The sequence below is a fragment of the Terrapene carolina genome, unplaced genomic scaffold (assembly GCF_002925995.2).
Source record: "Terrapene carolina triunguis isolate 2854851 unplaced genomic scaffold, T_m_triunguis-2.0 Scaffold85, whole genome shotgun sequence".
NCBI lineage: Eukaryota > Metazoa > Chordata > Testudines > Emydidae > Terrapene > Terrapene triunguis.
The window spans coordinates 3,488,541-3,516,490 of NW_020664436.1; the positions used below are offsets into that span (position 1 = coordinate 3,488,541).

Below are 27,950 nucleotides of genomic sequence, written 5' to 3' on the forward strand. Positions count from 1 at the left end.
GTGAGAGAGAGGAAGAGAAACATACAGAGTGGAAGATGGATCCAGGAGTGAAAACTCTTTAAACAAGAGAGATGAGCAGACCGCAAAAAGCAGGAATCCCTTTGCGATGACCCAGCAGAGGGGCTTCAGTGAGAAGGGGGCTGGCAGATAGGGAGTCAGGTGGGCCTTTGGGATCAGCACTGCCACACCCGTTTGCAGTGGCAGTAAGGAACAATTCCCAAAAGGGTTGGGAGGCTGGAAAGGTGGGACGACATGCCTCTGACCTTGCTCCACCTACTCTTCCCCTCCCTACAACGTATGTGCCCCTCCCCCCACCCATCTCCTCTAAAATGCCACCCTGTCTCCACAACCGCCCAGGTGACAACCTTCAGAAACGTACCCTGGGTTTTGTTATTGGAAAACTCGGAGATGGGTCTGAGCCACCCCCAGAGCTGAACTCTCTCAAAGCGAGGGCATATTTGGATCCAGAATTTTGGTTCAGGCCCATGACTATTGAGAATGAGTTCCCGCCACCCCTGCCCTCTTTTGTCCCTGAAAACTCTGCACAATGCAGAGAGGAAAATGCCTTTGTCCAAGCCCTTTGGCAGGAGCCATGGCAGTGTTTAATGTTTTCATTGTTCACGTGTACTGTCCCCATTCTGTACATGAGAGACAGCAAAGAGCATTCATCATCCCTTTAGCAGCCATGGCTGTTCCTTGCTGACTGCTTGGGAAAGTCGCAGGCTTTTGCATTCAGCAGCCAAAGCAGATATTCAGCCTCTGGCAACTCCAGCTCCCACAGAGGCAACTCACCACATCAAACCGCTTGGCAAGTTCCAGATCGTCCTCGTTTCTCACCATCTCAAAGAAATCTAAGTGCCTAGGAAAGAGGAAAACAAATCCAACCAACTCACATGACACAACTCTCACCTCGACAAAAGCTGTGGCAGGGGAGAAGAGGAACTCCATTTCCTGACAGAGGGCTGTGATAATGGCAGGTTTGATGAGGCAGCCCCTTCTCCCTCCTCCCCCCACCCCCAAATGATGGGACTGTCCGGACACCTTGTAATATTTACACCGTAAGGCTCAGAGGACAGGGCATTTAATGGGGCTTAATGACAAACTGGGAGGTGTGGATTGCCTGGGGTTCAACAAGTTGTTAATCCCCATTTAAGTCCCTATGTCAAGGTGATTGCTGCTTTTAGAGCCTAAACATGAAAATAAAATAGGCATATGACATGCTGTATATTGACTGACATAATATCACTCACTGCGTAAGGGGGAAATCCACATGCCCTGCTTGCTTGCCAGACTGCTGGAATAATCTCATTCTGCTTATGACATGTAGCATAGAGAATTTCAAGTATTCCATTAAACACAAGACATTTTGTCATAGTGCTTGGGGTCCTCTTAAACTGCGCTAGCCCCCAGGGCTCCATGCTCTCTTTGTCTAACCTTGCTCCATTGTAACTTGTGAGACCCAGCAGCCCCACTGACTTCCTGTTGAACATCCTTGGTTACTGGATAAAGAATCATCACTAGTCTAGTGGGCCAGATTCTCATTTCAAGTACAATGGTGTCAATCCAGAGTAACACCGCTGACTTCAGCCATTTGGCCAGCTTTCGACCAGCATAAGAGCACAATCTGGCCCCATAGTGCTAATACAATGGGGCATGTGTGTAAAAGAAGAAGCCCAGCAACATACTTCAATATTCTGAGTCAAAGACTTGCGGCTCCTTTGCTATCCTTCATGAGAGGCAATTGGATTTAACCGGGTATTTATACAAAGTGTCAGGCTGCAGCATGTCATGGTTTGATCCTTGGGTAGAAATCTCACTCACAGTATTCTCAGCCATATTGAGGTTTGAAGGAAACCCCAGTTTTGATGGGACAGCCTGCGTCTTGCAAATTAGATATAAAATGTAAGGGCCTGATCTGGCTGTCTTCCAATCCATGTAATTCCAGCAGAAACTGCTGCCACGCTGCAAGCCACCTGGTACCTCCAGAGAGTGGTTTGAACTAGGGTAACGGGGGACGGGGAAGAGGGAATAGCACAGCAGTGGGGGCATTCCCTCTCCATGCATAGGTGGGCCATAGGAGAGAGTTTGTTCCACAACACACCACCACACTCCATACCTCCAAAGGTTTGTGTTCTGCATTGCTTCACTTTATAATCTGATAAACTTCTACAGGCTCCTCAAGATCCTCAGGTAACTCGGTCAAATCACCTAGTTCTAAAAAGTTTATTTTGGCTTGTAGATTTCTGAAGAGTCTAATTTAAGCTGCCCCAGTCAATGCAGCGAACTACAGAACTTAAATTAAGTCACCAAAGCAGATGTGCCACGCTGGAGAGCCTCTTTAATATCTTAACTTTTAAATATGACTTAAAGAACCAGAACATTAGCCCTGTGGACTAGATGTTGATTTGATGTATTTATTGAACTGTGGTTCTGTCTCTTTCCTATCAGGCTGGTGGGGGGGGGGTGGGGGTGTTTTCTGTTTGTTTTTACAGTTTTTACTGGTGATCATCTACTTCTTAGAAGCACAATTCTGGAACTCTTTGTCCAAAAGTTTTCATGTTGCCCTCATAACCAATCTGCCAATGCTGAGGATGCTATTCCTTTGTTTGTTTGTTTGTTTTTGGTGGTTTTTAGGGAGAGACCCAACAGCAAGGTTGAATGGAAACTCAGTTGGAAGCTTTATTTCTGGAACAGCTACTACTGCTCCATAATGGAGTATCTATTGTCAAGTAGCATGACTCACCTGTCTAATGTTGCATTTTCATGTCCTCTTAGCTTGTCAATAACAGGTTGAATTCCCAGCATCAGAAACTCATATCGCAGGTGCAATCGGAATTCCAAATTGTCCTTACAGAAGGGGAGAAAAAAACAACTCAGACTCCAAAAGATTTTGGACAGATTCACTTAAAGGTAAATTCCTACTTTGAATATCACCTCTCCTGCTTTTAAAAGTTTACAGGTAGACTCACGTTCCCTGTTCCCACTCAGAATTTCTCTCAACAATCCTGACCTTCCATCAAAAAAAGCAAGTTCAAACTGGGCCTTCAGTCAGTGTGTCATTCTAGGCAGGGCCGGTGCTACCATTAAAGTGAACTAGGCGGTTGCCTAGGGCGCCAAGATTTGGGGGCGCCAAAAAGCGGTGCCCCCAATTGTTTTTTACGGCATTCCTCCCCGAGCGCACGGTCACTGCTCGACTTCTCCTGCCTCCCAGGCTTGCGGCACCAATCAGCTGTTTGGCGCTGCAAGCCAGGGAGGAGAATTAGAGCCGGGGCAGTGTGCTCGGGGAGGAGGCAGAGCAGAGGTGAGCTGGGGTGGGGAGGTGCCACACGGCTCCCCGGGCCGGGGGGGGGGGGGGGGGGGGGGGGGGGCGGGGGGGGGGCGGGGGGGGGGGGGGGGGGGGGGGGGGGCACAAGTTGGAAGTTTCGCCTAGGGCGTGAAACTTCCTTGCACCGGCCCTGATTCTAGGGTGACTGTGTATTCTGACGTTTCCCCTTCAAAACAAAAGTCCTCATATAACTGCATCAGCTCCATGTATCCTTCTGGGAAGGGAGCCCTCAGAGACCTAACAATGCTCTATAAGATGCTCAACAGGGGACAGAGGAAGAGCAAAGCAACCGGCATTTTTTTTATGAGCCAAGAGCAGGTCTCTTCCAAGCCTGGGTCACAAGCAAAAAGAATTTTGGAGGCTTCATTGAAGTTCCCATCTATGAACCTCACAAAACCACCATGCACACTGGCATATTTGGGAGTCTCTGCTCAGGAGGGGCTTCAAGGGGGAGTTACCAGCAAAGTGTGAGGAAGACGTTGTAAGTTAGGATTGATATGACCAGTCAAGCCCCTTTTCCAAGAACTAAACCCACTCAATAACACTAAGACTTGCCCCTTGGTCTAATAGCCATTTCCAAAGCAAATAATTCAGTAGCAACATCTCTGTTGTAGATGGAATTTCCAGGGTGGTGACTCACCTCGCCTGCGCCAGCATTCAGAACAGCATTGATAAAGGACATGATGGCCGTTTTGAGATTCACCTCATCCCGATAGCGCCCCATGCTTCGGTCTAGCTCATTCAGCAATGTCTGAAACACAAGGGGTGAGGTGAGAGAGACTAATAACATTCATTGCTTTCCACTGCACAGCTCCCACATTAGCGCCTTGTGAATGGATGGCTAGCATAGTCAGACTGCCTTTGATGTGTCACATCTCTGCTTAGAGTGTAAGTGGTTCAGAGGAGGGGCCACGTCTACCTGTCCACATTCATTACAATTTGGGGCACTCCATGAAAAATAATTAATAATAAAATGCCCACTTGATCCTGATGGAGAATCCCTGCCTAGTGCTTTGGAGGAAAGCAAATCCCCACCCCCCTTTCCCATTAAAGTCCCTGTCAGTATGAGCTATATGGCAGAAGTAAGAGGACCTTCCCTAGCCCAGATCTTCCAGTCAGTTTAACTCCGCACGTGCAAGACAGCATCTCCGTGGCTAATGCCTCTTGGCCCATTTATACTAGTGGCATCCACGTAATTTTTCATTCTTTTCTTGAATCCTAGCACAGTGGATTCTGCCAGTGCCTCAGGGGATAGAGAATCCCAAACATTAACTACCCTGGGCGGAGAAGAACCTCTGGAAGTGTATCATTGCACCTAGACCTTGGAGGGGTTTTAGTTTCCACTTGTTCCCTTGGTTCTGTTTAGTTGACATAAGGCAGATTTTTGCTCAAGTCTTTATAAGCTTCTTTTAATGTGTTTGTACACAACAGGAAGAGCCCCTGTGGTCACTCATCTGCAAACTCTTTAGAGCTTAGAGGTGAGCTGCAGAGCTAAAGTGGAAGTGGAGTTAAACCCAGATTTCCACGCTGATGTCCCCCCACTAAACAAGCTACGGAAGCATTTGGCACTCAAATATCTTTGAGCTAATCTTTATTAAATCTTCCTGCTTCGCGGGCGATATCTCAGAGCACATCACTGTCACGGCATCCGGTATTTATGATGTTGCAGAATGATGCATTCTGGGATATCACCAGTGGGTTTGGAAGCACCAAGAGAAGTTATTGTGAGGCAGGGAAGAATTAAAACAAAGAACATAGTTAACGTGTTTTGGTGCCAAATGCTCCCTGCAGCCTCGTTAGGCTCAACTCCATTTGAACTCATGCTGTAGAGTTTCCCTTAAAAACTGATTTGAGTCATAAGTGATTTGTGTCATTCTTCATGTATCCTTTCTCACAGATTCCAGGGCAAATGTGCTCAGTTTGTAAATCCAAAAATGACTTCTGTCAAACCTGCAAATTCCACAGGGAAGAGGATAACTAAATTGTGCAGCTTCTGCCTCTCACATCACCAACACTAAAACAAAAGCTCCACAATCAGAATTCAGTTGACAATTGTGCTGCTCATACACTGGGGAGAATGCAATCCTGCTCAGTCTTCCAAAGGTATTTTGGCTGTACAGGGAGAACAGGACTAAAACATGCTAATGTAATACACTCAGCAGGTATGGCTAAAATACACACACGGAGCAGAGATGTTGAGTAGGGAAGTTCATTTTTTACTTAGTGGCTTTTTGGACCCTGGCTACTGAAAGCTTTTCATTCCTAGCCAAGCCCACCATGCCTGGGATCAGTTTAATACGTGTACTCTGGTCACCTCCAGAAAAGTACATCCCTATGGAGATATGGTGTCACAGAGTACATGCCTTGTATAATGGTCTAAATCCCTTCTCTTATTTATTATACACCTTTCTGATCCAGCCTAGGACCCACTGGCATCTCTTTCTGTAACTGAACGTAGCATATACGCCTCCATGTTACTACATGCTTGAATGTCTAAGCCCCTTCTACAGCCAGCATCTTCTCTACAGCTCAGTGGGCCGAGTAAGTCTGAACTTTGTCTTCTGTGCCAGCTGCAAGCGCCTCTGCTCCAGGCGTTTGATCATCCAACAATTACAATGTCTTCCCATTGCTCAAATGGACACCCACCCGTGCTCCCTATTCACAATAAATGGGCACCAGTCTTCAAACAAACCCAACAAAACCAAAGTTCATGAGTTGTCCAAAAAGCAGAGGAGAAACAGCAGAGAGAAGTTAATTCTGTTACTTCAGATTTTGTGCCAAGATTTTGAGACTGAAATCCAAAGCCTTAGGTCTCTGGAATGACGTGGGCAGGATTTCCCCAGCCATTAAAACAGCAGCTCCAAAAGTAAGTTTTTTGTTTTGTTTTCCCCCAAACTTTGCACAAACCTGACCTCAGTCAGAATTCCCTTTGTTCAAAGTCAAGAAACATCAATTATTTGGAGACGACATCACTGAGCTGGAGCAGATATATGCTCATCCATGTCTACAATATATTTTTGTGGTTTGGTAAGGACATGTGTGTGAGACAGACTAAATGTTAAGATTTATAAAGTATCATTCCAGACCCACTAGCCATCCAGCTCAAAGGACAGCTGCTGAAGTTCTCTGTCCCTTTCCTGCAACTGAGCTGGGAATAGGATGTGAAAAGCAGTCAGGGCAGGGCAGGGCAGAGCAGACTGCAGGGTAACAGCAACAAAAATGCTCACTGAGTGAGGTGAGCAACATTGCATCCTCTGCCATCACTTTGATCTAGAAGGGAGCACTGTAAGGTCATGAAGTCCTTAAAGGGTCATAGTCTCTACCCCACATGGTGTGGCAGTTCTCCAATATCCCTAACCATTCTGGAGTGGCTGATGCTCAAGTCTTGACTTGAACATTTCCTGTGAAGATTTCACCACACCTCTGTGTACTAACTGATTTTATGGTTATAAAAGTTTTTCTTACTATTTAAGCAAAAACTTTCCTCGCTTAATTTTATTGTTCCTTATCGCTGACATCCAATAAGGTTCCTTTAGTAAGCAGCAAACCTCAAAGCAGTTTGGATGAGCTCTGAGGGGTGGAAGCAAATCAAATGGGAATAAAGGATTCTTCTTCTTTTTAATTTACTTCTTTTTAGTCCCTTTACTGTGTAATCTCAAATTGCTCAAATCTCCTTCTATGGGCACTGTTCCATACTGCTAGTATTTAATACAAGCCAGGCGATGGGGCTCTGGAAGGAATGCCAGTTGAAAAGGCTTAGTTTAGGAAGAAGACTGAGCTGCCTATATTCCTTCACTTCAATGTTTCTAGTGATACTAAACATGAAAAGTTTCAGAGTAGCAGCCGTGTTAGTCTGTATCCGCAAAAAGAACAGGAGTACTTGTGGCACCTTAGAGACTAACAAATTTATTAGAGCATAAGCTTTCGTGGGCTACAACCCACTTCTTCGGATGCACATGCATATGCCACAAGTACTCCCGTTCTTTAAACATGAAAACCAGATACTGCTGCTACTCTTGTGATTCTAGACAGTGACTGGACAACAGCTCTTATCACCCAGGGAGACATTTGTTAACACTACATCTCCCGTGTCACAGTAACTCTAAGGGCTTCTCTGCATTGTGAGTTACTGCTCGGCCAGACAGGGTGCAAATCTACAGAGCACTAGATTGCTGAGTAGTAACGTCCTATATTGACTCTGCTACCACACAGTGAAAGTCCTGGAGTGTGGCTTAGTGTATTATGGCTTGACAGCATAAGGTCAGGTGGCCTGGAATCACCAACAGTTGCTTTAATAAAGAGAGAAGCACTGGCCTATATCTGACAACGGGATTCACTCAGAACTGAAAGCAGGGTGACTCAACATTTTGACAGGTCTGTCAGATGTAAAGCTAGACATGAAGGACATTAGTGTGTCCTAAAATATCTTCCCAGGCCAGACTGGCATCACCACTTTGCAAAATGATAAGACTGAATCAAAGCACGAGTGTGTTGTTAAGATGCACAAACGTTACAATGCCCAGAGACAATGAGTTTGTCCCACTGGAAAAACCTTGGAAGATGGCAACCATAATTATTATTAGTGCCAGCAATGCACTGGGCACATCATGGAAGAGTTATAAAACAATAATAGGGTCCTTGCCTCAAAGAGAATCAAATATAAATAAAGCTATGTATAAATGAGTACTTTCCGTATGCAGAACACTTATGATTCACAGATCTCAAAGCACTTTACAAAGGTAAGTCAGTGCCATTATCTCTATCTTATAGAGGGGGAAACTGAGGCATTGAGAGGTTAAGCGACTCACCCATGGTCACACAATGAGTCAGAGACCAAATAGAAATAGCATCCACTAGTGGGACTGGATGCAAGAGAAAGGAAAGAAACCACGCGGTGAAGCTTAAAATTTGTCTTGTTCATTCATGATTTTTGTTCAGTGTTTGTTGCTTTGTTTTCCATATTTTCTTTCTTCTTTTATGGAACAAGTTTATGGGGTGGTGGAAGAAGTATGTTCTAAAGAGGAACTGGATGGAGCAGAGGCATGTTCAGCCTGGAACAGGGAGGAGACAAAACATCTGTCACCATACACTATGGGCAAAGAGGAGCAAACTTTAAGAAAATAGATAGGGGTTCCACAGCCCAAACCTGAGTGTTAAATAGATTCATTTATATTTATTACTATTAGGTATGACCTCTGTGTCCTCAGGTGTGCACTGCATTTATTCATGCCTGCTCTACGCAGATAAATCAGGTGGTTCTCATATATAGCACTGGTGTTGCTCTGCCCATGCCAGTGACCCAGATGAAGCTAATAAACTCTCCCTGGAGGAACTTGCAGACTAAGCCTGAGATTTTCAAAGTCACCTAGATGGTTTGATTGCCCAATTGCCATTAATTTTAATGGGTATTGGGGGTGTCCAGATCCCCTTGGTGGCTTTGAAAACCTCCACCTAACTGGCACAAGAGGATGCAGCATCACACAAACTGGAAGAGACCCAGTCCCATAGAGGAGTGTGGACATTAGAGGTGGAATACTTCCAAAAGCTGGTTGGGTTTCAGGAGCATTATAAAAGAGGAAAAGACGGGGCATGTCATATATTAATAAAAAATGGTTCAGGCATAAAGGAAAGCATGAAAAAAGTTACAGAATGGGCAAAGGGACCGCTCAGCTCAGGAAAGAAGCTGGGGCAAACATGAGGGAATGGGAAGGGTCTACTGAAGGAAACAAGAGATAAAGGCTGGTAAAAAAGGGAAAAGGAGAAACATGAACTCTATTAGCAGTAAAAGGAGTGAGAAAACCAGTGATGCATCTGACAAGAGAAAGATAATCTTGACAGTGGCATTCTGGTCAAGCTGAAGGGTTGGGAGATGGGGGAAGCTGGAAGGGAGGAGGTCGCAACAGTGAAATAAGATGACTGAAGTCTTAGCAGTGGAGAGCATCAGAAGGGTGAAATCTGGAGATATGTGGCCTGATTCTCCTCCAAGACTAGTGTAAAAACCTAGGAACGGCCATACTGGGTCAGACCAGTGATTCACCTAGCCCAGTATCCTGTCTTCCGACAGTGGCCAATGCCAGATGCTTCCAAGGGAATGAACAGAACAGATAATCATCAAGTGATCCATTCCCTGTTATCCAGTCCCAGCATCTGACAGTCAGGGGCATAGGGACACTAAGAGCATGGGGTTGCATCCCTAACCATCTTGGCTAATAGCCATTGATGGACTTATCTAGTTCTTCTCTGAATCCAGTTATACTTTTGGCCTTCACAACATCCTCTGGCAACAAGTTTCACAGCTTGACTGTACATTGTGTGAAGAAATACTTCCTTTTTTTTGTTTTAAACCTGCTGCCTATTAATTTCATTAGCTGAATCCTGGCTCTCATGTTATGTAAATGGCTAAAACACACTTTCTTATTCACTTTCTCCACACCATTCATGATTTTAAAGACCTCTATAATATCCCCCATTAGTTGTCTCTTTTCCAAGTTGACTAGTCCCAGTCTTTCTAATCTCTCCTCATATGGAAGCTGTTGCATACCCCTAAATATTTGCATTGCCATTCTTTGTATCAATTCCATATCTATGGATCTTTTTTGAAATGGGCAATCAGAAATACATGCAATAGCCAAGATCTGGGCATACCATGGATTTATATAGTAGCATTATGATAGTTACTGTCTTATTATCTATCCCCTTCCTAATAGTTCCTAACACTGTTAGCTTTTTTGACTGCCACTATACATTGAGCAGATGTTTTCAGAGAACTATCCACAATGACTCCAAGATCTCTTGCTTGAGTGGTAACAGCTAATTTAGACACAATCAATTTGTAAGTATAGTTGGGATTATGTTTTCAAATGTGCATTACTTTGCATTTATCAGCATTGAATTTCATCTGCCATTTTGTTGCCCAGTCACCAAGTTTTGTGACATTGCTTTGTAACTTTTTGCAGTCAGCTTTGGACTCAACTATCTTGAATAATTTTGTATCATCTGCAAACTTTAGCACCTTACTGTTTGCCCCTTTTTCCAGATCATTTATGAATATGTTGAACAACACTGGCCCCCATACAGATCCCTGGGGGATACTATTATTTACCTCTCGCCATTGTGAAAATTGACCATTTATTCCTACCCTTTGTTTCCTATCTTTTAACCAGTTACCAACCCATGAGGGGGCCTTCCCTCTTATCCCATGTCTGCTTAGTTTGCTTAAGAGCCCTAAGTGAGGGACCTTATCAAAGGCTTTCTGAAAGTCCAAGTATACTATAACCACTCGATCATCCTTGTCCACATAGTTTTTGACCCCTCAAAGAATTCAAATAGATTTCTGAGGCATAATTTCCCTTTATAAAACCTGTGTTGACTCCTTCACCAACAAATAGTGTTCATCCATGTGTCTGACAGGCAAAATGCTTGAAACTGGTACTGAAGTTAGGCTTACTAGCAGGATTGCTTCTGGAGCCTTTTTTTAAAAAATCGGTATCACATTAACTATCCTCCAGTTATCTGGTACAGAAGCTGATTTAAGTGATAGGTTACATACCACAGTTAGTAGTTTTGCAATTTCACATTTGAGTTCTTTTAAAACTCTTGGGTGAATACCATCTGATAAATTAAATTGAAGTCACCTGGACCAATTTGTTCCAAAAATCAAATAAATCAGGAATTACTCCATTGAAGCCATGAGTGTTACACCAGATTAGTACCAGTGTGAGGTCAGAGTCAGACCCATTGTAGATGGAATGATGTCTTGGTTACGAAGAGTCAGTAGTTCAGGCTGTAGTTTCTAGTAGGACCCAAGTGTGAAATTTTCCAATTTAAACACACTAACCCCTAGTTTTACCAAAAGAATTGTCTACATTTTCTTCAAGGTCCCATAAAATAATCCATCTTCACAAATGCATTTCAGTAGAATTTATAGTGGTGGAGCCAGATCCTCATTTGGTGTAAACTGGTGCAGCTACACTGATTTCAATGGAGTTACAACAGTTGAGTCCAGACTATGGTTTGGATTCTGATCTTAGTTCTACTGGTATAAAACAGGAGTAACTCTATTCAAGTGAAAAGAGTTATAGCAACATAACCAAAGTACTTTGGTTATAGCAACGTAACTAAAGTAAGAAATTGGCCCAAAGTACCAACTTTCCCTTTGTAATCTCCCTGCTACTTCTTCATTTGTTGGGGTCTGTGTGGTACTATACTAGGCATTCCGGGCAGTAACAATCATGCCTGGAAGACCAGAGATGACTTAAGACTGAGCAGCAACCTGTAACAAGGAGAATACAATTTTATTTGGTTCAGAGTTAAATGTGTGATCACACACTAATCCATGTCACTTAGGCACATGCAAGTGGGAAATAATCAGTGCTCCAATCTGAAGCTGTCAGTAGTGAGTTATGCAGATGCTTAAGTTTTAGACAGCTGCCAATAAATAAAGCTGACCTTCACTTCCTCATTCTTGTGAGGAAGTGGGGGGGAAAAGAAAATCCATTAAGGAATTCCACCAAGACAAGAAAAGAAACAGGGAGAAGGGAAAATAAAACTCTCTCACAGTTCTCTGGGAGAAAATGGTTCCAGCAACAGCTGTCTCACATTTACTCACTGACTCCTTGAATCATCTGCTATTGAGAGAGGTTGCCAAAGAAGATCAAGGAGAAAGAGAAACTCTGATATTCATTGCTGGTGCTATTGGGAACATGCTAAATCCAAAACCAGTGAGCAGCTGAGATGGAGCATGAGGATTTCAACAAGAAGAGGGGTCAGGAAGCAACAAGAGGGGAAGGGGAAAAAGGAAATTATGTACCACTGCTGTCAGGATGGTGACTGGGGGAAAGCACATGTTGTGGAGTGGGAGGGAAAGGCCACTCTCAGAGTCACTGAATATAGATCATGGTCTTCATTATTAGTGATGAATGTTTGTTCTTACAAGGAAGCCATGAAAAGTCAAGGAGGGACGGACTAACTGGCTCAGGGGACTGGTAAAGGCATAGGGAGCTTTTCACTCCTACGTCACTGGTTTCAACCTAACCTGAGTCAGTACTGGCCAAAAGGTGATAACCATCTGATGCCTTGTGTGAAATGAATTGTCAGGTCTCAATCCAGTCCCAGGTTTCCTTACGAGTCAACATGCCATCACAAGTGGCACCCCTCTTGGCAGTTTCAGCAGCGAATCCTACAAAGTAAATAGCCCATGAACTCATTTCACTAGCTGGTCCCAGGCGATGAGGGCTGAAGCACAGTAGTGAGGCAGTGAATCAAGTCTTGCACAGCTGCTGCCTGTATTGTAACTCTCCTCTGTTCCCATCTAGGGCTGTCAATCCAGCACCTTTCACCAGCACAAAATTCCATTCTAAAGCAAAACAAAATCTAATGAGCATGCCAGAGTTTTAGATCTTTTTCATCTTTAAATTACTCTGTAAGACACAGCAGTGAGATGTTTTCTGAAAGATCTGCTCTAGTTCAAACAGGAATTACTTCAGGGAAGTTCTATGGCCTGTGTTATGCAGGAGGTCAGACTAGAAGATTATCAGAGTTGTCCTTTCTGGCCTTAGAATCTATGACAAAGACTGAGCTCAGGCCAGGTTCCAGAGAAGCTCAATCTTCCCCACTGTCTATGGACCTAATGGTCCCATTTCTGTCAGCTTCCAAGCCTGAGATGCTGAAATCATCCTCCTCTTTGGCTCATCTACTGTTTCCTTAAATAGCCTATTGTCTCATCATCTATGTGAAAACAGAGCAGAGCCTTTGGGGGGGTCCCAGACATCTTTTTCATGAGGCCAATCCACAATTTCATCTTTTGTCATGAAGAACAATGGAGCCAGAGCAATTTGTTTCCATTCTGCATGTTCAGAATATGCGTCTCCTGTTCCTCCTGTGTAGAGTTTGCTTTTGATTAGCTTCCACTACTCAAGAAGAATTCTAATGGCTTAATTGTGTTGCTGCCAGATCCCGGTTTGGGGGAATTCTGAGTTGGTTTTATAGGCTAAGAGAGAATTTCTGAGGAGGGAGTTAGAGAGCAATGGGTTGGAATCTACCTAAAGCAGGAAGCTTTAAACCCTTCAGAGAACTCATGCACTGAGAGATGCTATTAAATGCTCAGGTGATAGGAGACATTTCCCACCAAAATTGTCCTTGGAAGCCAAAGGAGCTGTGAAGTATTTGCAAAGTCTTGGTTATAAAGGTGCAGATCCAAGACCCAGAGTGAAGAGTTGCTCAGAAAGGGCGTTGTCGTTGTTTTATTGTATTAAATCCAGACTCAGTCCTCTATTATCTCCCAGGCACATACAGTAAAGGCACAAGCTGGCTTGTCTAGTGCCTCCTTGGGCTCAGCCACCTCACCCCCTTAGTGAAAACTCCAGATCTCCCAGTAAAGCAGAGACATTCATATCCCTCTTCCTTGGCCTGGCTGTCAAGGAACTGCAAGACCACTCTGAGCCAAGGCCAGGACTAGAGGGTAACAGTGCTTCACACTTGACAGATGAGATATGAAGCTTTATGTCACAGGCATTCTTAAGTGAGAACCTTAAAGTGTGGCATCAGCTTCCTTCCTTGCCTTTTACTGAGCACGGACCATGTTCACTTGGGATGCCACCACTGATCCACTGAGAGACTTAAATGGGTGGACAGTGGCAGTGGTAGGTATTTGAAGACTTCTTCAGAGTTAAGATAAGAACTGCTTGGGTTCAACCTGTTGGAGAGAACTCTGGAAAATGCCATTCCAGTTTCTGGACATAGGCTTTACAAAATTAGTAAGCAGGAGCATATCCCTGCTGCTAACCACATGTTTTTTTTTAAAAAGAGGAAGCAAACACTTATCTTTCTTCCTCGTGCCCCCTCCCACCCAATGCAAAAACATTTGACAAAGGCAATTATTTGTGCATTCCGTTCATTCATGGATGAGATAGTAAGTAAGTTCCCCCAGGCTCACAAGAGCTTTTGTGAATCATTAGATGTGACTTCTCAAAGGCCCAGCTGTATAAGATGAGATGTGTTACCATACACTAGCCCAGCAATGATTTATCATCCCAGTCATTTACAGTTTGAGACAAATAAAAAGATATACACAGAGGAGGCACTTGAGTTGACTTGGGATTGCTACAGCATATGGGTTTATTCAGCAGATCAGCTCGGTCAAGTTAGGACAAAGAATTAAAATCTGATTGAAAGTTGCCAGGGCTGTGAATTACTGCCAAACACGCGAGGTCACCCCAAAGCGCCTCCAGTGTAAACAATCTCAAGCTTCAGAAAGGCTTCCTCAGTTAGGCTAATTACCAGAAAACGAGCGAGATTTAAGGTTGTCCTTTCTTTTTCTTACATGCAGACTATAGCACACTAACCATTGTACTCTCTCTCAGCCGCTCACAAGGTTTCTCCTCATCAAGACGGTTGTTTCATTAGGAAGAGGCAGGTCATGGCATCAATTTATAATCCCCACAACTAGAAAGTCAGTAATCTATCTTTCTGAGTTCTTCCTTTATACTTTGAACAGGAAATATCTGTGCTAACTGTGGGGGTAACAACTGGTAAATGTTGGCTTATTAATGGCTTTTGCTATAGATCATTGACTCCATACTTTCTGCATTATGACAGAATTGACCTTAAAAGCATTACAGAAGCCCCTGGGGCTTTTATGCTATTGGCACTTAAATAGTATGGTAACGGGCACCCAATAGATGACATCAGTCTAGGTTAGAGTGTGAGATTACTGAAAGCCTGTCATTAATACAGCAAGACTCAGTTTTAAGGTAAAGCACAGTAGCTTTAAATCAGCATTGATAGCAGTGACTGACTGTAGAATATGTAGAATAGATAAATAATCTATGTGGGGGAGTTGACACTACTTTGGTTGATCCAAAGTCCAGGTGAGGAAAATGGACTTTATGCCTCTGACAATGTTATACACTGTGTAGAAGTATAAATCACCCTTTTCAAAGATGCATGGTGTTGGGCATTGTTGGCTGAGCGTGTTTATACCTGGAATCTTGTCCTCTCTGCAGCATAGACCTGGTAGTGAAGCATGGCCTGTAGGACCTTCTTATGGCCATCCGGCACCAGGCACACAGCCCCGAGGATCTCCAGCACAGCGATTTTGGTCTTGATGTTCTCAGTCCGTAAGCTCTGGGAGATGATATTGATACTTTCTGGATGGGCCAGGACGTGTGCCCGTCCCTGGGAGTTGTTCATCAGTGCCTTGATACACCCTATAACGGATGTGTGTATGCGGCTCTCTGAAGTCTCATAGTCCATGCTCTTCAGGAAGTTCAACAAACAGGTCAGGCCATCCAGCTCAATAAACCTGGTCACAAACCTGAAGGGAAAGGGAGGAAAACAGAATTAAGGCAAATTGTACAATAGGCATCAAATTAATAGACTATGGAACTATGATCCTAAGAACAGAGCAATTGGTAGCCTAGATAACTCCAGATGATTCCAGGCAACACGTTGCAAACAGACGGTCAGTCTTGTTGTCATGGTCATTTTCTAATTTAGGTAATTGCATTCTGTCTGCTTCAAATCCCACCTTTTGTTTCCCCTGTCCTGTGTGCTTGGACAGTGTTACTGTATAATAACTACCACGTTCAATCTCAACGGCTGCTGCATTTCAATGGCTGGTGAAAAGATTCCTATATACTGGCAAAATCTATAGGGCCCACAGTCCTGGATCAGGCAAAACTCCAAAAATGGCTTGTATAATCTCTGCTGGCAGGAGATGTGCTTAAGAAGGGAGCAGACACAATGACCACCATGGATACCACCAGGGTCTGGCATGAGGACACAAATAGACTAGATATGTAGACAGTGAATTTGCAGAAGGAACAGCATGGAATAAAGCGGTGTTGGAACAAGTTTTGGGTCACTTTTCAAGTCACTGGGTTCTGTGTCAAACTTTCATTATGAAACCAGGCAAAACGTGTCTGGTTTCAGATAAAGATCATGCACTAATCTTGATGGATACAACATAGAAAAAGCCCAAGGAGGGGTCTATAGTTTCATTCAAACCAAAGATAAAAACATGATGGGTCAGTTTATCCCTGGAATTAATCCACTGAAGTTAACTGAGTCCATTGAAGTCAGTGGAATAATACTGGGAACAAATTCACCCCATTGGTTTTAGCTGAGTTTCACTGTGAGTTTCCAGTAGGCTTAATAATTTGGGGTCCTAGGCAAAGTGAAGTGAACAGGATCCCATCCAGTTCCCTGTCCAACTTGTGAACACTGAGCGGCTCCAAGTGTGTGTGTCATTGCTTTCAGTTCTCATCTCTGTGCACAAGAACACTCCTGAGCTTCAATGATGTATTAGTATACAATGCACATTAGAAATAGGTCAGCCAGTCCTGTGGTTGGTACTCCACTTTACCACACAGAAAATGTCATGGCCTACCTGAAAGTTGGGCCAGATATACTAGACAGTTTGCCAACTTTCAGCTTACTTGGACCAACAGTTCTGAGCAGAAACCAGGCAAAACCTGGTGGTTTCAGATGAGTTTTGCTCTGAGGTTTGTTCAAACCTGAACTTCAAAGCAAATTTTAGAAGGGGCCAAACACACATGCACCAACAATGAGAAGAGGGATTTCATTAACTCAGCTCAGCAAAACTGTCAAGTTTCATACTGCTCTGATCACAAATTACTTGTCTTTTGGGTGCACCATCCTAACTATCTGTATGAGCAACGGGAAGAGAAGCCCCTCTTCCCCCAGGTAGATGGAAAGACCACACAGAGTGCACCAGGAATTCAGGAAGACACCGAACACCCCTTTTTGTTATTCTAAGTGGTTGCAAGAAAACTAACGGGTAGTTCAGGATCTGTGACCCATTCGGTTGCTGGCCTCTCTGCCGAGACTGCAATTTAGGCAGTCGTGGCCAACTGTGGTGGTGCTGTGTCTGTCATACATGTGTCCACTGAGAATTGGACTGAGACCAAAATCATTTTGTGCAGACTAGCAGATGGCCATGAAATGATCACTTTTAGATGTTTCGCCAGCTGTGTCCCAGAAGGGCCTGAAACTTTCTCCATTTTCTAGCCTGAATAGGATGGTACAACACATATCATCAGCTCTGAGTCCTAACGTATTTACTTCAAAACTATTTCTTCACGGTGATTCTTGCCAAGTTTCTTTGTGAATCCAAGGGCTTGCCAAACTCATTACCAAAACCCAGTGGCAAAAGCATTGCCATCCTAATAGCTCCAGGGCTGAGAGGAGGCTAAGACTGATGCCACCCTGAGGACACAGCATTCTCCAGTGGTTCAAGAAAATCACTCAGAGCCTGGTCAGTCAAGGGTTTCTGAATTCCACTTCCAGATGGAGCACCGGCTATTGGTGCGAGACATACAAGTCACTGTGACTTTCATTTACCTCTGCCAGCCCAGCTCTGAAGGCGAGGTGACAAATAATTTGTGAAAGGCACAGTGACATTCTCACAAGCATAATACCCAAATAAATCTAATGGCAGAGAAACGTTGCTAGGATTCCTAGGGTGAGGTCACTCTAGCAGGAGGGTAGGTGCAGGAAAGAGATTAATGTTATAGACCTTGATTAACGATGAAGTTTCAAACAATGTCGGGATTTTCCTGTATCCTATCTGGTCCAGAGAGCAAAACGCTAATCTCTGTTACTCAATAGGAAGCAAACTTGACTACCTCCCAATCTCAGCTGACATCAGACGCAGGAATAAAGCTAGGATTGTCACCTTCCCTTGTCAAAACACTTAGTGCCCTGTCATCAGGAAAAGCTATAAATTGTATGTGTGAGTGAGAGAGAGAGAGAGATGGGGGAGTCCAGCTCATGAGCTAAATGTCATTCTCATTGTGTATTTATTTGGCCCGCATGATGCATGCAAGACAGAGATGGGAGAGTTCAGCTCCTAGGCTGAATGCCATTTATATCATCACATTTGCTTAGTGCTCTTGTGCGTGTGTGTGTACATAGGCGCATGCACACACACACACACGTACATGCTTGTGCATGTACGAGGCATGCAGTCGAGTTTCTAGGGAAGAGTGCCATCATCGTGTTATGTGCGTGTACAATTTGCCTCCCACATGCCCCATATGTTGCACATGAGGGCCTTGTTTTAGATGGAGATTTAAAGGTGTGATGTCAGAACATGTTTGCTAACGTGCCCTGTGTAACACATTCTCAAGTTCCAGCGTAGACAAGGCAGCATCTGCTTTAAATAGGTGCCAAATTGGTTGAATTAAACCCTAGGCTCCTTGTAGGTTTTTGCTTGACCAGCGCAATTCATGTTAAAAACAGGGTTCTACACTAGGGTTTTAAAACATTTTAATTTGAATATTAGCTAACATAGCCTAACAACACACCTCTCATCCTAATGTAGACAGGGCCTATGTGGCAGTGATTTTCCCCATGGCTGTGTCTTATTCTCTGATCTATCCCTGTACAGATTGTGCTGCAGCCTCACTGTGAGAAATGACACAGCTTGGGAAAGACGGAAAGAACATAAACCGGGGGGGTGGGGAGGGGGAAGGCGCGTGGGGAGGGCAGGATGTTCCCACCCTACTGACAGTCAAGGCGATGTTTCCCAGGCTAGCTGCAACAGTGCCTTTGGATCAGGAGGCATGCACAACCCTGACAAACCTTGGACCTCTGCCCTGCCTGAAATTCAAAGCAGAATAGGCTGCATTTGCTGGATAGATTAGTGATCAGCTAAAGTACACAGGAGTGACACATGGCTAAACCAAGCCAAAATAAAGAGAGCCCGACCTCCATTTATTTTAAGACTGGGTAAAATAGGGTTGGAGCAGGGCAGAAGAGTGATGACATTTATTGCTGATAATTCAGATTAAATAAGATCTTTCTCCCCTTGCCCTCAAACTTGAACCAAAACTCTCCCAAGATTCCAGAAAGTTGGGTTAACTTCTCGTGCCCCTCATCAACTTTCATTTTCACTGTGCTGCTGCACTTCCATATTCAAGTGCTGAAATACGAAGAGCAAAGCTGTTCTCTCACCGATTCTAGTAATAATCTTTGAGGAACTTTAAATTAAAATCCGTTTCCTTACAATACATATTTTCTTGAAAGTTATGGTTGTTCCTGAGCACTGGGATGCATGCAATGGCTTATTTTTATACAGCTGCTACCGAGATCCATGCACTTATTTATTATTGTAGGGCTGCTCCTAAGCACTGAGACAGACACACTGGTTTATTATAAATGGAATGTCTATTGCACTTTCATCGAAAAGCAGAGTGCTTTACTGAATTAAGCCTCACAAAGATGCCCGAGATGCAGGTGTGTATCATTTCAAATTTTACAGATGGCTATCCCAGTTAAAGGGACTCCGTTCTACAGTATTAGAAAGTACATATCCACATGGGGACACTTTGTTCAGTGACTCCTCTTACAGAGATGCCTACAGGTAAGCAACCAAGGCACCCCATCAGTATCCTGTGCCCTCTGCAGAAAGATTCTGTTCATTCCATTTGATACAAGTTTCGGTTTTCATTTGCCATGTTGCTCGGGGATCTAATGAAAAGAAACGGCCTGGAAAATGGGATTCATGTCCAAATTCAACTAAAAAGACTGGTATCTTGAAGGCCTATGTACAGAGCTGCTTACAGAAGGGATCTGATGTAGCTGTGGCTCCCCCACCCCCGCATCCTTTTCGTCAAAGAAGGAATTGGCTTGCTGATCGGGCATTGGCACAAGGCCTGTTTGGCAGCTAACAAATCGAGTCATTGGAAATTAGTTGAGACACGGACTTAACTCAAAATTTGGCTTTGCTTAACTATGGGAAAAAAAGGTTCTAAGCCACTGTCAGCAATTTAAGAGGGAACGCTTTATGCGACAGTTCATTGATGCTGGTGCAAATGCTCATTATTATAAACAAATTAAATGAATGCCTGTTGTCAGAGAGACCCAGCTGAAGCAGCACAGGACTGGTTGAGAAAGCCCTGAAAATCTGATCTTTGGCTGAAGACACTTCCTTTACCCCACTCACATACCCCCCTCCCCCAGGAGATTGGGAGTGGGATCTTATTGGAAAGGCCTTCTTGAAGGATAGAAGGAAACTCATTGGTGGCAGTGAATATGTTTGAGCTGGACACTCAAGCCCATGGAAATGTCTCGCTCCACCGCTTGCTGCCATAAATGTATTCACCTGACATGATGAAAGTCTGTCAATTTCATTGAATACGCTTCAAAATAGATCTGCACCAATGCAAAGGATTGATTACATTCTTTCACAGCAGCTATTGACATGTGGGTTGAAACACCAGCACCTGGCCTAAGAGTGGGGAAGTTGTGGCAAGCTGCCATGTTTCCTGTTTATCCTTGAAGTCAATTTGCATTGTATTGTGTTCTTTGCTGTGCGACTAGAATACAGGCAGTCAAGATTAGATGGCCACTTGCAAGCAGGTTGTCCGCAGATGCCAACAACATCCTCCAAATCATTTCACTACTTTCAGCTACACTGCCCTGAAACTCACGACAGAGGAGGTGCTGTATGTCACAGTACAGCACTTCCTACGAAGTTCTGTCAAAACTGCCACAAAGGATTCTGGGTTACATTAGATGAAGTCAGATGGCAAGGGGCTGAATATGGATTCAAATCATGAACAAGTTTGAGAACAATATTCCAGCAGGTCAATAAGTCATAGTCTCCCTTCTCCACTTAAAAGCTGCATGCTCATCCAGTACCTGAGCATGCACTCACCCAGCCCGAGGAAGACCAAAGGCTAAAGTGATGGGCCATTTGCTTACTGCCTCAAAAAGAAGATGCGAGTGCATAGAGGTTCCTTTACATTCAGAGCGCAACACAAATAGATGTTCTGGGAGATGTTTCACCAATTCTAATTGGTGGCTATACTTAGGAAAAACCATGAGTAGCCCAGGGGCATTAGGTTTGTCAGCGTTCCTGTCTGGTTTATAATCAAGACAAGCCCAAATCACAATACCGGCTCTGCATCCAGATTCACTTTCCTAAAGCTCAGATCTGAAGCCTCCTATCTGCTGGTGTCCCCACTCTAGTTATAATTAGAGAGGGTCCCAAACCAAAATCCAAGACCTGAACATTCCTGAACTTGATTCCAAAACTAGAGCCAGCTCTGGACTTTGCAAGTGGCCAGCCTCTCTCTCTCTCTAATGGGCCAAAATAAATCCCTGGATCTAAAAAACTCCAAAGTTTGAGGGATTGAAACCTGAATCCAGAATTCCCAGCGTGTCACGAAGCACTCAGAATTATAGAGCTCTTTCAAGAGAGAGGCCTTGTAGGAAGGCTGCACCAGTAACATAGTCTGCTTTTTAGATGTTCCCTTCACATCCCTGCAGAACAGAGAACAAGCATCATAATAAAAGTTGTTTTTGCTCCTGGAAAGCAGGTAGTTAGCACCCTAGTGAATTCTTAATGGGGCCTGTATCAAGCAAAGCAAAGAACAGTGGGTTCTTTCTCCTCAGATTAACATATTTCCTACTCTCTGGATTTTTCCTGAGATAACATGGCATTAGCTGCTTTCTCACACTGCCCCCACTTGACATACACAGCAGATTATTAGAGTGTGTGAGGGGCAGGACTCAGATTTATGGATGACATGGCAAACAACACACCCTTTTTGTTGCTCTCTTACAGGGTCACATTTTCAGGAGCTTTGAGTGGACTATGCTTTCCTGCATGGAGGGAGGAAGAAAACAAATCCTGACAAGAGAGGACTGGCTTCCTGTTATAGTTACGACGATTTAGGATTTGCCATAATGAATCAAGCCACTGGTCCATCAATGACTCCATCCTGCCTCCCCCAGGGACTAATACCTGATGCTTTGGAGGAAGCTGTGCATGCATGCACATGCACCACCCAGCCAGCTGTACAACCCTCTGCATAAAGGGAGAAAACAACCTCTATTTCAATCATTGCTCCCAGCTGTTTGGTTTGGTTAATTGGAACATGCTCCAGAATTATCGCTGGTGTAACTGCATCAATCACATTCAATTTGACCCTTTACTAAGTCCACACGTCTATATAATTCGTGCTCACAAAAAAATGTTGCAACATCATGAAGGGCACAGACATGCAAAACTCAGCCATTTGGCTTTGCAGGAACACGTGAGAAAGAGATTCTTCTCAATTGCCATCCACCTGGGTTCCCAACGCTCTTGGAGGTGGCATTCACAAAGGTGGATGGTTTCAGTGGGAGTTAGTACCTTTGTGGTTCCTCTCTTGGTGCCACTTGGAGCTTTCGCTTCAGAACCAGGGCTGGCTCCAGCATTTCTGCCGCCCCAAGCAAAAAAAAAAAAAAAAAACCCCCGCCCCCCCCCGCCAATTGGGAAAAAAAAAAAAAAGCTGCGATCGGCGGCGGCAGTTCAGCAGCAGGTCCTTCGCTCCTAGAGGGAGTGAGGGACCTGCTGCCCCCGAATTGCCGCAGGTGCCGCCCCTCTCCCTTGGCCGCCCCAAGCACCTGCTTGTTAAGCTGGTGCCTGGAGCCGGCCCTGTTCAGAACTCACCATGGAACTGTCACACTTCACCAGGGTATGTATTGAAGCCCCAGGAAACTGACTTCTGCATGGTTTGGATGCAGATACATCAGTCAATCTCAGGCCTTGTGAAATGTTCATGAACTTTTTGACTAATCCACTCTACTTCCTGAGATCACACCTGTTATGGATCTGTTTTCTGTACACTGTGCTTTCCAATGTAAAGAGTCTCTAAAGTAGCCAGCTTGTAATTATTCATTATTGCTGCACCCAGCAAACAAAAGGTGACCTTAGATTTTTGAAGGTGCAGTACATAAATATACAGAAAACAAACAAAAAACAACAACTTAAGAATACAAGCCTAGAAGAGACCTCCTAGATCATAGAGTCCTCTGCTATCACAGACAAACCCGTCATATAATCAAACATCTTGCTACATTCTCATAGCTACATGCATCACAGGAACAAAATCCCACACCAGATGCATGTCAGATGACTTGGATGTTTCATACTTTGCATTCTGAGTTGCTCTAGATAAGGGATATTTGAATCCAACGAAGTTCGAGAGTTAAGACTGACATGCCATCCTTAATTCACTAATATACGCGGGGTACCGCACGCCATGCGGTCTAGAATCTGATTACCACAATTTTCACCTCTATCTTCAAAGACCTTCTTCAGGTTTCTAATAATGCAACTTGTCTATGCTTTCCTGGAGGCACATTCATTACTCCACACATGCACCTGGATGGAGTGTTTAGAGGTGAGGGTTGCAAGGTCCCCTATCAAAATTATGAGCTACCAAAGAAGGCTTTCTTGCTGTCTTTGAAGATGAAACAACTGGGTACCTGCCCACAATCTGCTGAAGGTTCTCTCACTGCCACCGTTTCCTGTGTCAGATATAGCCCTGTGAAGGAGTGGGTGAAAGAGGAGATGAACAACAATTACCTCATTGGTTGAGTCCGCAGAGCTGTTTTCAAGTCTTCAACTATTTTGTTCCTCATTTCTGTTTCTTCTTCATCAAAAGCGTACAGAGTCTGCATCTGATTGGAAAGCAGAGAGATGGACGGTCAGAGAAAACAGACTGCTAGACAGCCCAGAGGTCATCAATAAGAAATATTCTACCAAATCACTTGGAGGTGCTTCCAGCTGCAAAGCTGAGTCCAGCTGAGACTGCTTCTATTCCTCTGGGTTGGCAATAGTGTATAACCCAGTGTTCTCAGATTATCAGAGGAAGTCACAGATGCCCTCACAAAATAATGTTCCTGTGTCTTATCTGGGATGTTCACTGCAATGTGTCTGAAGAAACAATTTAAGTCTCAACATTCCTAACAGGCAGGTATTCGAGGGAAGTGATTATTCCCCTCTATTCAGCACTGTTGAGGCCACATCTGGAGTACTATGTCCCGTTTTGGGCCCCCACTACAGAAGGGATGTGGACAAATTGGAAAGAGTCCAGCGTAGGGCAACAAAAATGATTAGGGGGCTGGGGCACATGACTTACGAGGAGAGGTTGAGGGAACTGGCCTTATTTAGTCTGCAGAAGAGAAGAGTGAGGGGGGATTTGATAGCAGCCTTCAACTACCTGAAGGGAGGTTCCAAAGAGGATGGAGCTCGGCTGTTCTCAGTGGTGGCAGATGACAGAACAAGGAGCAATATTCTCAAGTTGCAGTGGAGGAGGTCTAGGCTGGATATTAGGAAAAACTATTTCACTAGGAGGGTGGTGAAGCACTGGAAGGGGTTACCTAGGGAGGTGATGGAATCTCCATCCTTAGAGGGTTTTAAGGCCTGGCTTGACAAAGCCCTGACTGGGATGATTTAGTTGGGGTTGGACTAGATGACCTCTTGAGGTCTCTTCCAACCCTAAACTTCTATGATTCTATAATTCTATTGCTGTTCCAATTTTTCAGACAGGTAGACCAAGGTACAAAGAGGTTAAGACCTACATTTTCAGTTGTATTCACTAATTCTGGGTGGCACAATTTTTTGGGTGTCCAGGCCAAAGGCCAGTACTCCTGATCTAGTCCCACCCAGCTCTTCCGCTGACTTGCTATATGACCTTGGGCAAGGCACTGAAATCCACATTTTCAAACTTGGATGCATAAAGCTAGACACCTAAATTCAGAGTTGGACACTTGAAATGGGTAGCCTGATGTTCATAGATGCTAAGCACACATAGGTCTCAGTGAAGTCAATTGGATTTGTTTAGTGCTCAGCACCTCTGAGAATCAAGCCACTACTCAGTGGTTTGAGCATTGGCCTGCTAAACTCAGCGTTGTGAGTTCAATCCTTGAGGGGGCCACTTCGGGATCTGTGGAAAAATCAGTACCTGGTCCTGCTAGTGAAGGCAGGGGGCTGGACTCGATGACCTTTCAGGGTCCCTTCCAGTTCTAGGAGATAGGATATCTCCATATTTGAACATTTTGGCCTCTCTGCTTCAGCTTCCCTAATTGTAGAAGATGGATGATCATTCCTACCTTATTGATAGGGGTACTGTGGGGTTTCACAAAACAATGTTAAGACTAGGAGAACCTCAGCTCTCAACTCAGGGTCTTCTTGAATAAATACCTTGATTAAACAAATATCCAGCACCTACAATAATGACCTATTATAGCAGAATACTAGTGTCTTTATGGTAATGATTCAGCAAGGAAGTCCCAGAGTAAAACCTCCTTTCACTAGAACATCTCTTAACTCTCCCCCTCCCCTTCTTTCCCAAACCCTTCTGTGTTGCAAACCATGTGGTGCCAACGCATGTCAAATCCTGAGGGTGGTCACTTGGCTAAGAGCCATGGCTGTTTTATGCTACACAGCTGGTACAGGGAGCTGTATTTAACTCTAGGGGTCCTCTTTCTGATCCACACTAAAGTCAAATTCACTCACTAACGGAGTGAGATATTTCCTGCCCTAATGGAATGACAGAGCGCTACTGATGGAAAATGAGCTGACAACGTTTTATCTTCTGCCAGCATCCCCAACAGCCAGAAACATATACTGAAACACTCAAGCCAAGCCATATACAATCCCCTCTTCAAAAAAATAAATAGAAACCATGAAAATGCATTGTGGAATCTCAATGGCAGATTCCTGGGGCGGGTTTTGGTGCTTGATTTGTAGTTCCTTGGGTGAGGGCCCATATGGTCAACTTTTCTTGGCCCATAAACATTCCTTTGAAAGACTCTCATTTTTACAATAGCTCACTTTCTCCTCTGACCCATTGTTGGAGAGAGGCACATGGATGGCAGGAGGGTTTTCAAAGGTATTTTGTTGAGAGTGGAAACAGCCGGTTTCCAAGTGAAACAAACATAAGTAATCCTGCTTTTGCAGCAGATGGTTAATTACAGAAAAACCCTTTCTGAAAGCTATGAGCAGCCAAGAGCCATTCATTTCTCTCACAGCTACACAAGGCCAGGAACATGACTCCCTGTGCCTCCTCTAATGACAGAAGAGTCACATGTCCACATCATGAAATTACAGTGTGAAAGTTACAGAAAACAGGATCACCACTAGGAGAGAGGGACGGGAAACTGTTGAGTTTGGGGATCACTGTTTGTGGCTGCATTTCATAGTTATGTTTGGTTGGAAAACAGTTTTTCTGAACTAAAAACTGCATTAAAGGGATAATGTTGGCCTAGTTTAGGACTCCATGTTAGTAAATTTTGTTCCACAGACAAAAAGGAGGAGCAAACTATTGCAGGAGCTTCAACCAGCACTCAACCAGATACTCCATGCACAATTACATACAGACTATTTTTCACAAGTACATTTTTGCATGTTCAGAAATGTTGATTTGAATGCATCAGGGAAATCTGATATCCAGCTACCTGGTCTGCATGGATTAGTCTGAGACTGCACATATGTGCAAAAAACTATATACAAGGAATTGTGTGTTCAAAATGACAGGCAATCTTAAAGGCTGCTTTTGGAAATTTGGCTCAGTGTGAATAGAAATATTTTAATTTAAACTTTGGATTTTGTTTAAAATCCAAGGGAAAAAACTCTCCCCCATCCTCCTGTGCCCTGAAATACTAGAAATCCAAATACAGCAGCATAATGCTAGTGCATGAGAGCCAGAAAGCAAAACTAACTAGAAGCGGAAAATGAACTGACCTTGCCAAGCTAAGTCAGATGGAATAAAGGAAATAAATAGCAGAAATGGTACTAAAAAGAACTACAAACTCGATTTTCAGAATTTTACAGTTATGGTCCAAGTTCCTTATTTTGATCTCACCTGTACCATTTTTACAACTTGTTACTCAGCTGAGTTCAGTGAAATTACTTCTGATTTACACAAGTATAAGTGGATCAAAATCAGGCCCTATGTCATAATTAGAGTATGGCCATTTATTATTGTTATTAATGTGACTACTATCTGGGCAATATCCCTTTAAAAACATTCAAAGAAACGAGCTCAGGTGGAATTCAAGCTGCCATGACATCTTTGGAACTGAATTAGGGATGATCCAAGAGCAGAAATTCTCAATTACAGAATTAATTTTAAAAACCAAACAAACATAAGATGCTCTAAGCAAACAACGGTTTAGAGCAGCATGAACCAGATGGGAGATGGAATCATTCTCCACCTGTTAGATTCTGTTGAAAGATATATTTTCTTTTATGTCCTATGAAGCTGTTTTGCCCTGAGCAAATGATTTCTGAGCCAGAGAAAAGGGCCTGGTAACAGCTGTATTTATTAATCTTGACCCCATCTCATGCTCTCAACACAGCTATCACTTCAAAGAGCTGTATGTGCAGCTACTGTTCACCGGCAAGCCCTCCTGTACAAGTGCAAAGATAGCCAAGATCATAAAAGCAACATGGTGGTGTCAAAAGTAATCTTCCTTCTCCCCAGTAAACCGGGGATTGCATTTATTGAGGCTGCCAAGCAGACAGTATCACAGAGAAAAAGAGACAAATCTCTTGACATGTGCTAGAAATAGGGCAGCTGCTATATCCTACAAAAAGAAGTTTCATGACTTGACAAATCAGCCGAGATGTTGACGACCCTGATATTTAGAATGGTGTACGATTTTGTGTCTGCAGATAATCACTGGTATGATTTGTTGCACTAGTTGTCAAGTTACTAGATTTACAGGCACAAAATTACAGGTGTAGAACTGAAGGACACTATTCTAAGTTAGGTAGCATCAATGGTTAGCTCCCTTTCTTCCAGGGATTGATGCAGGAGCTATT

General features: G+C 43.8%; 1 protein-coding gene across 1 annotated transcript in view; it reads right to left on the reverse strand.

The window, feature by feature from the left end:
* The window catches only part of DAAM2 (dishevelled associated activator of morphogenesis 2), a 214,619-nt gene that overhangs the window by 54,123 nt on the left and 132,546 nt on the right, over window positions 1-27,950 (reverse strand). The window contains exons 5-10 of the mRNA XM_029911034.1: window positions 23,706-23,800; window positions 15,305-15,638; window positions 3,966-4,076; window positions 2,744-2,847; window positions 793-859; window positions 26-56 (exon numbers count right to left, since the gene is read on the reverse strand). Coding sequence (XP_029766894.1) covers window positions 26-56; window positions 793-859; window positions 2,744-2,847; window positions 3,966-4,076; window positions 15,305-15,638; window positions 23,706-23,800 — 742 coding nt within the window. The remainder of the gene's footprint in view (window positions 1-25; window positions 57-792; window positions 860-2,743; window positions 2,848-3,965; window positions 4,077-15,304; window positions 15,639-23,705; window positions 23,801-27,950) is intronic.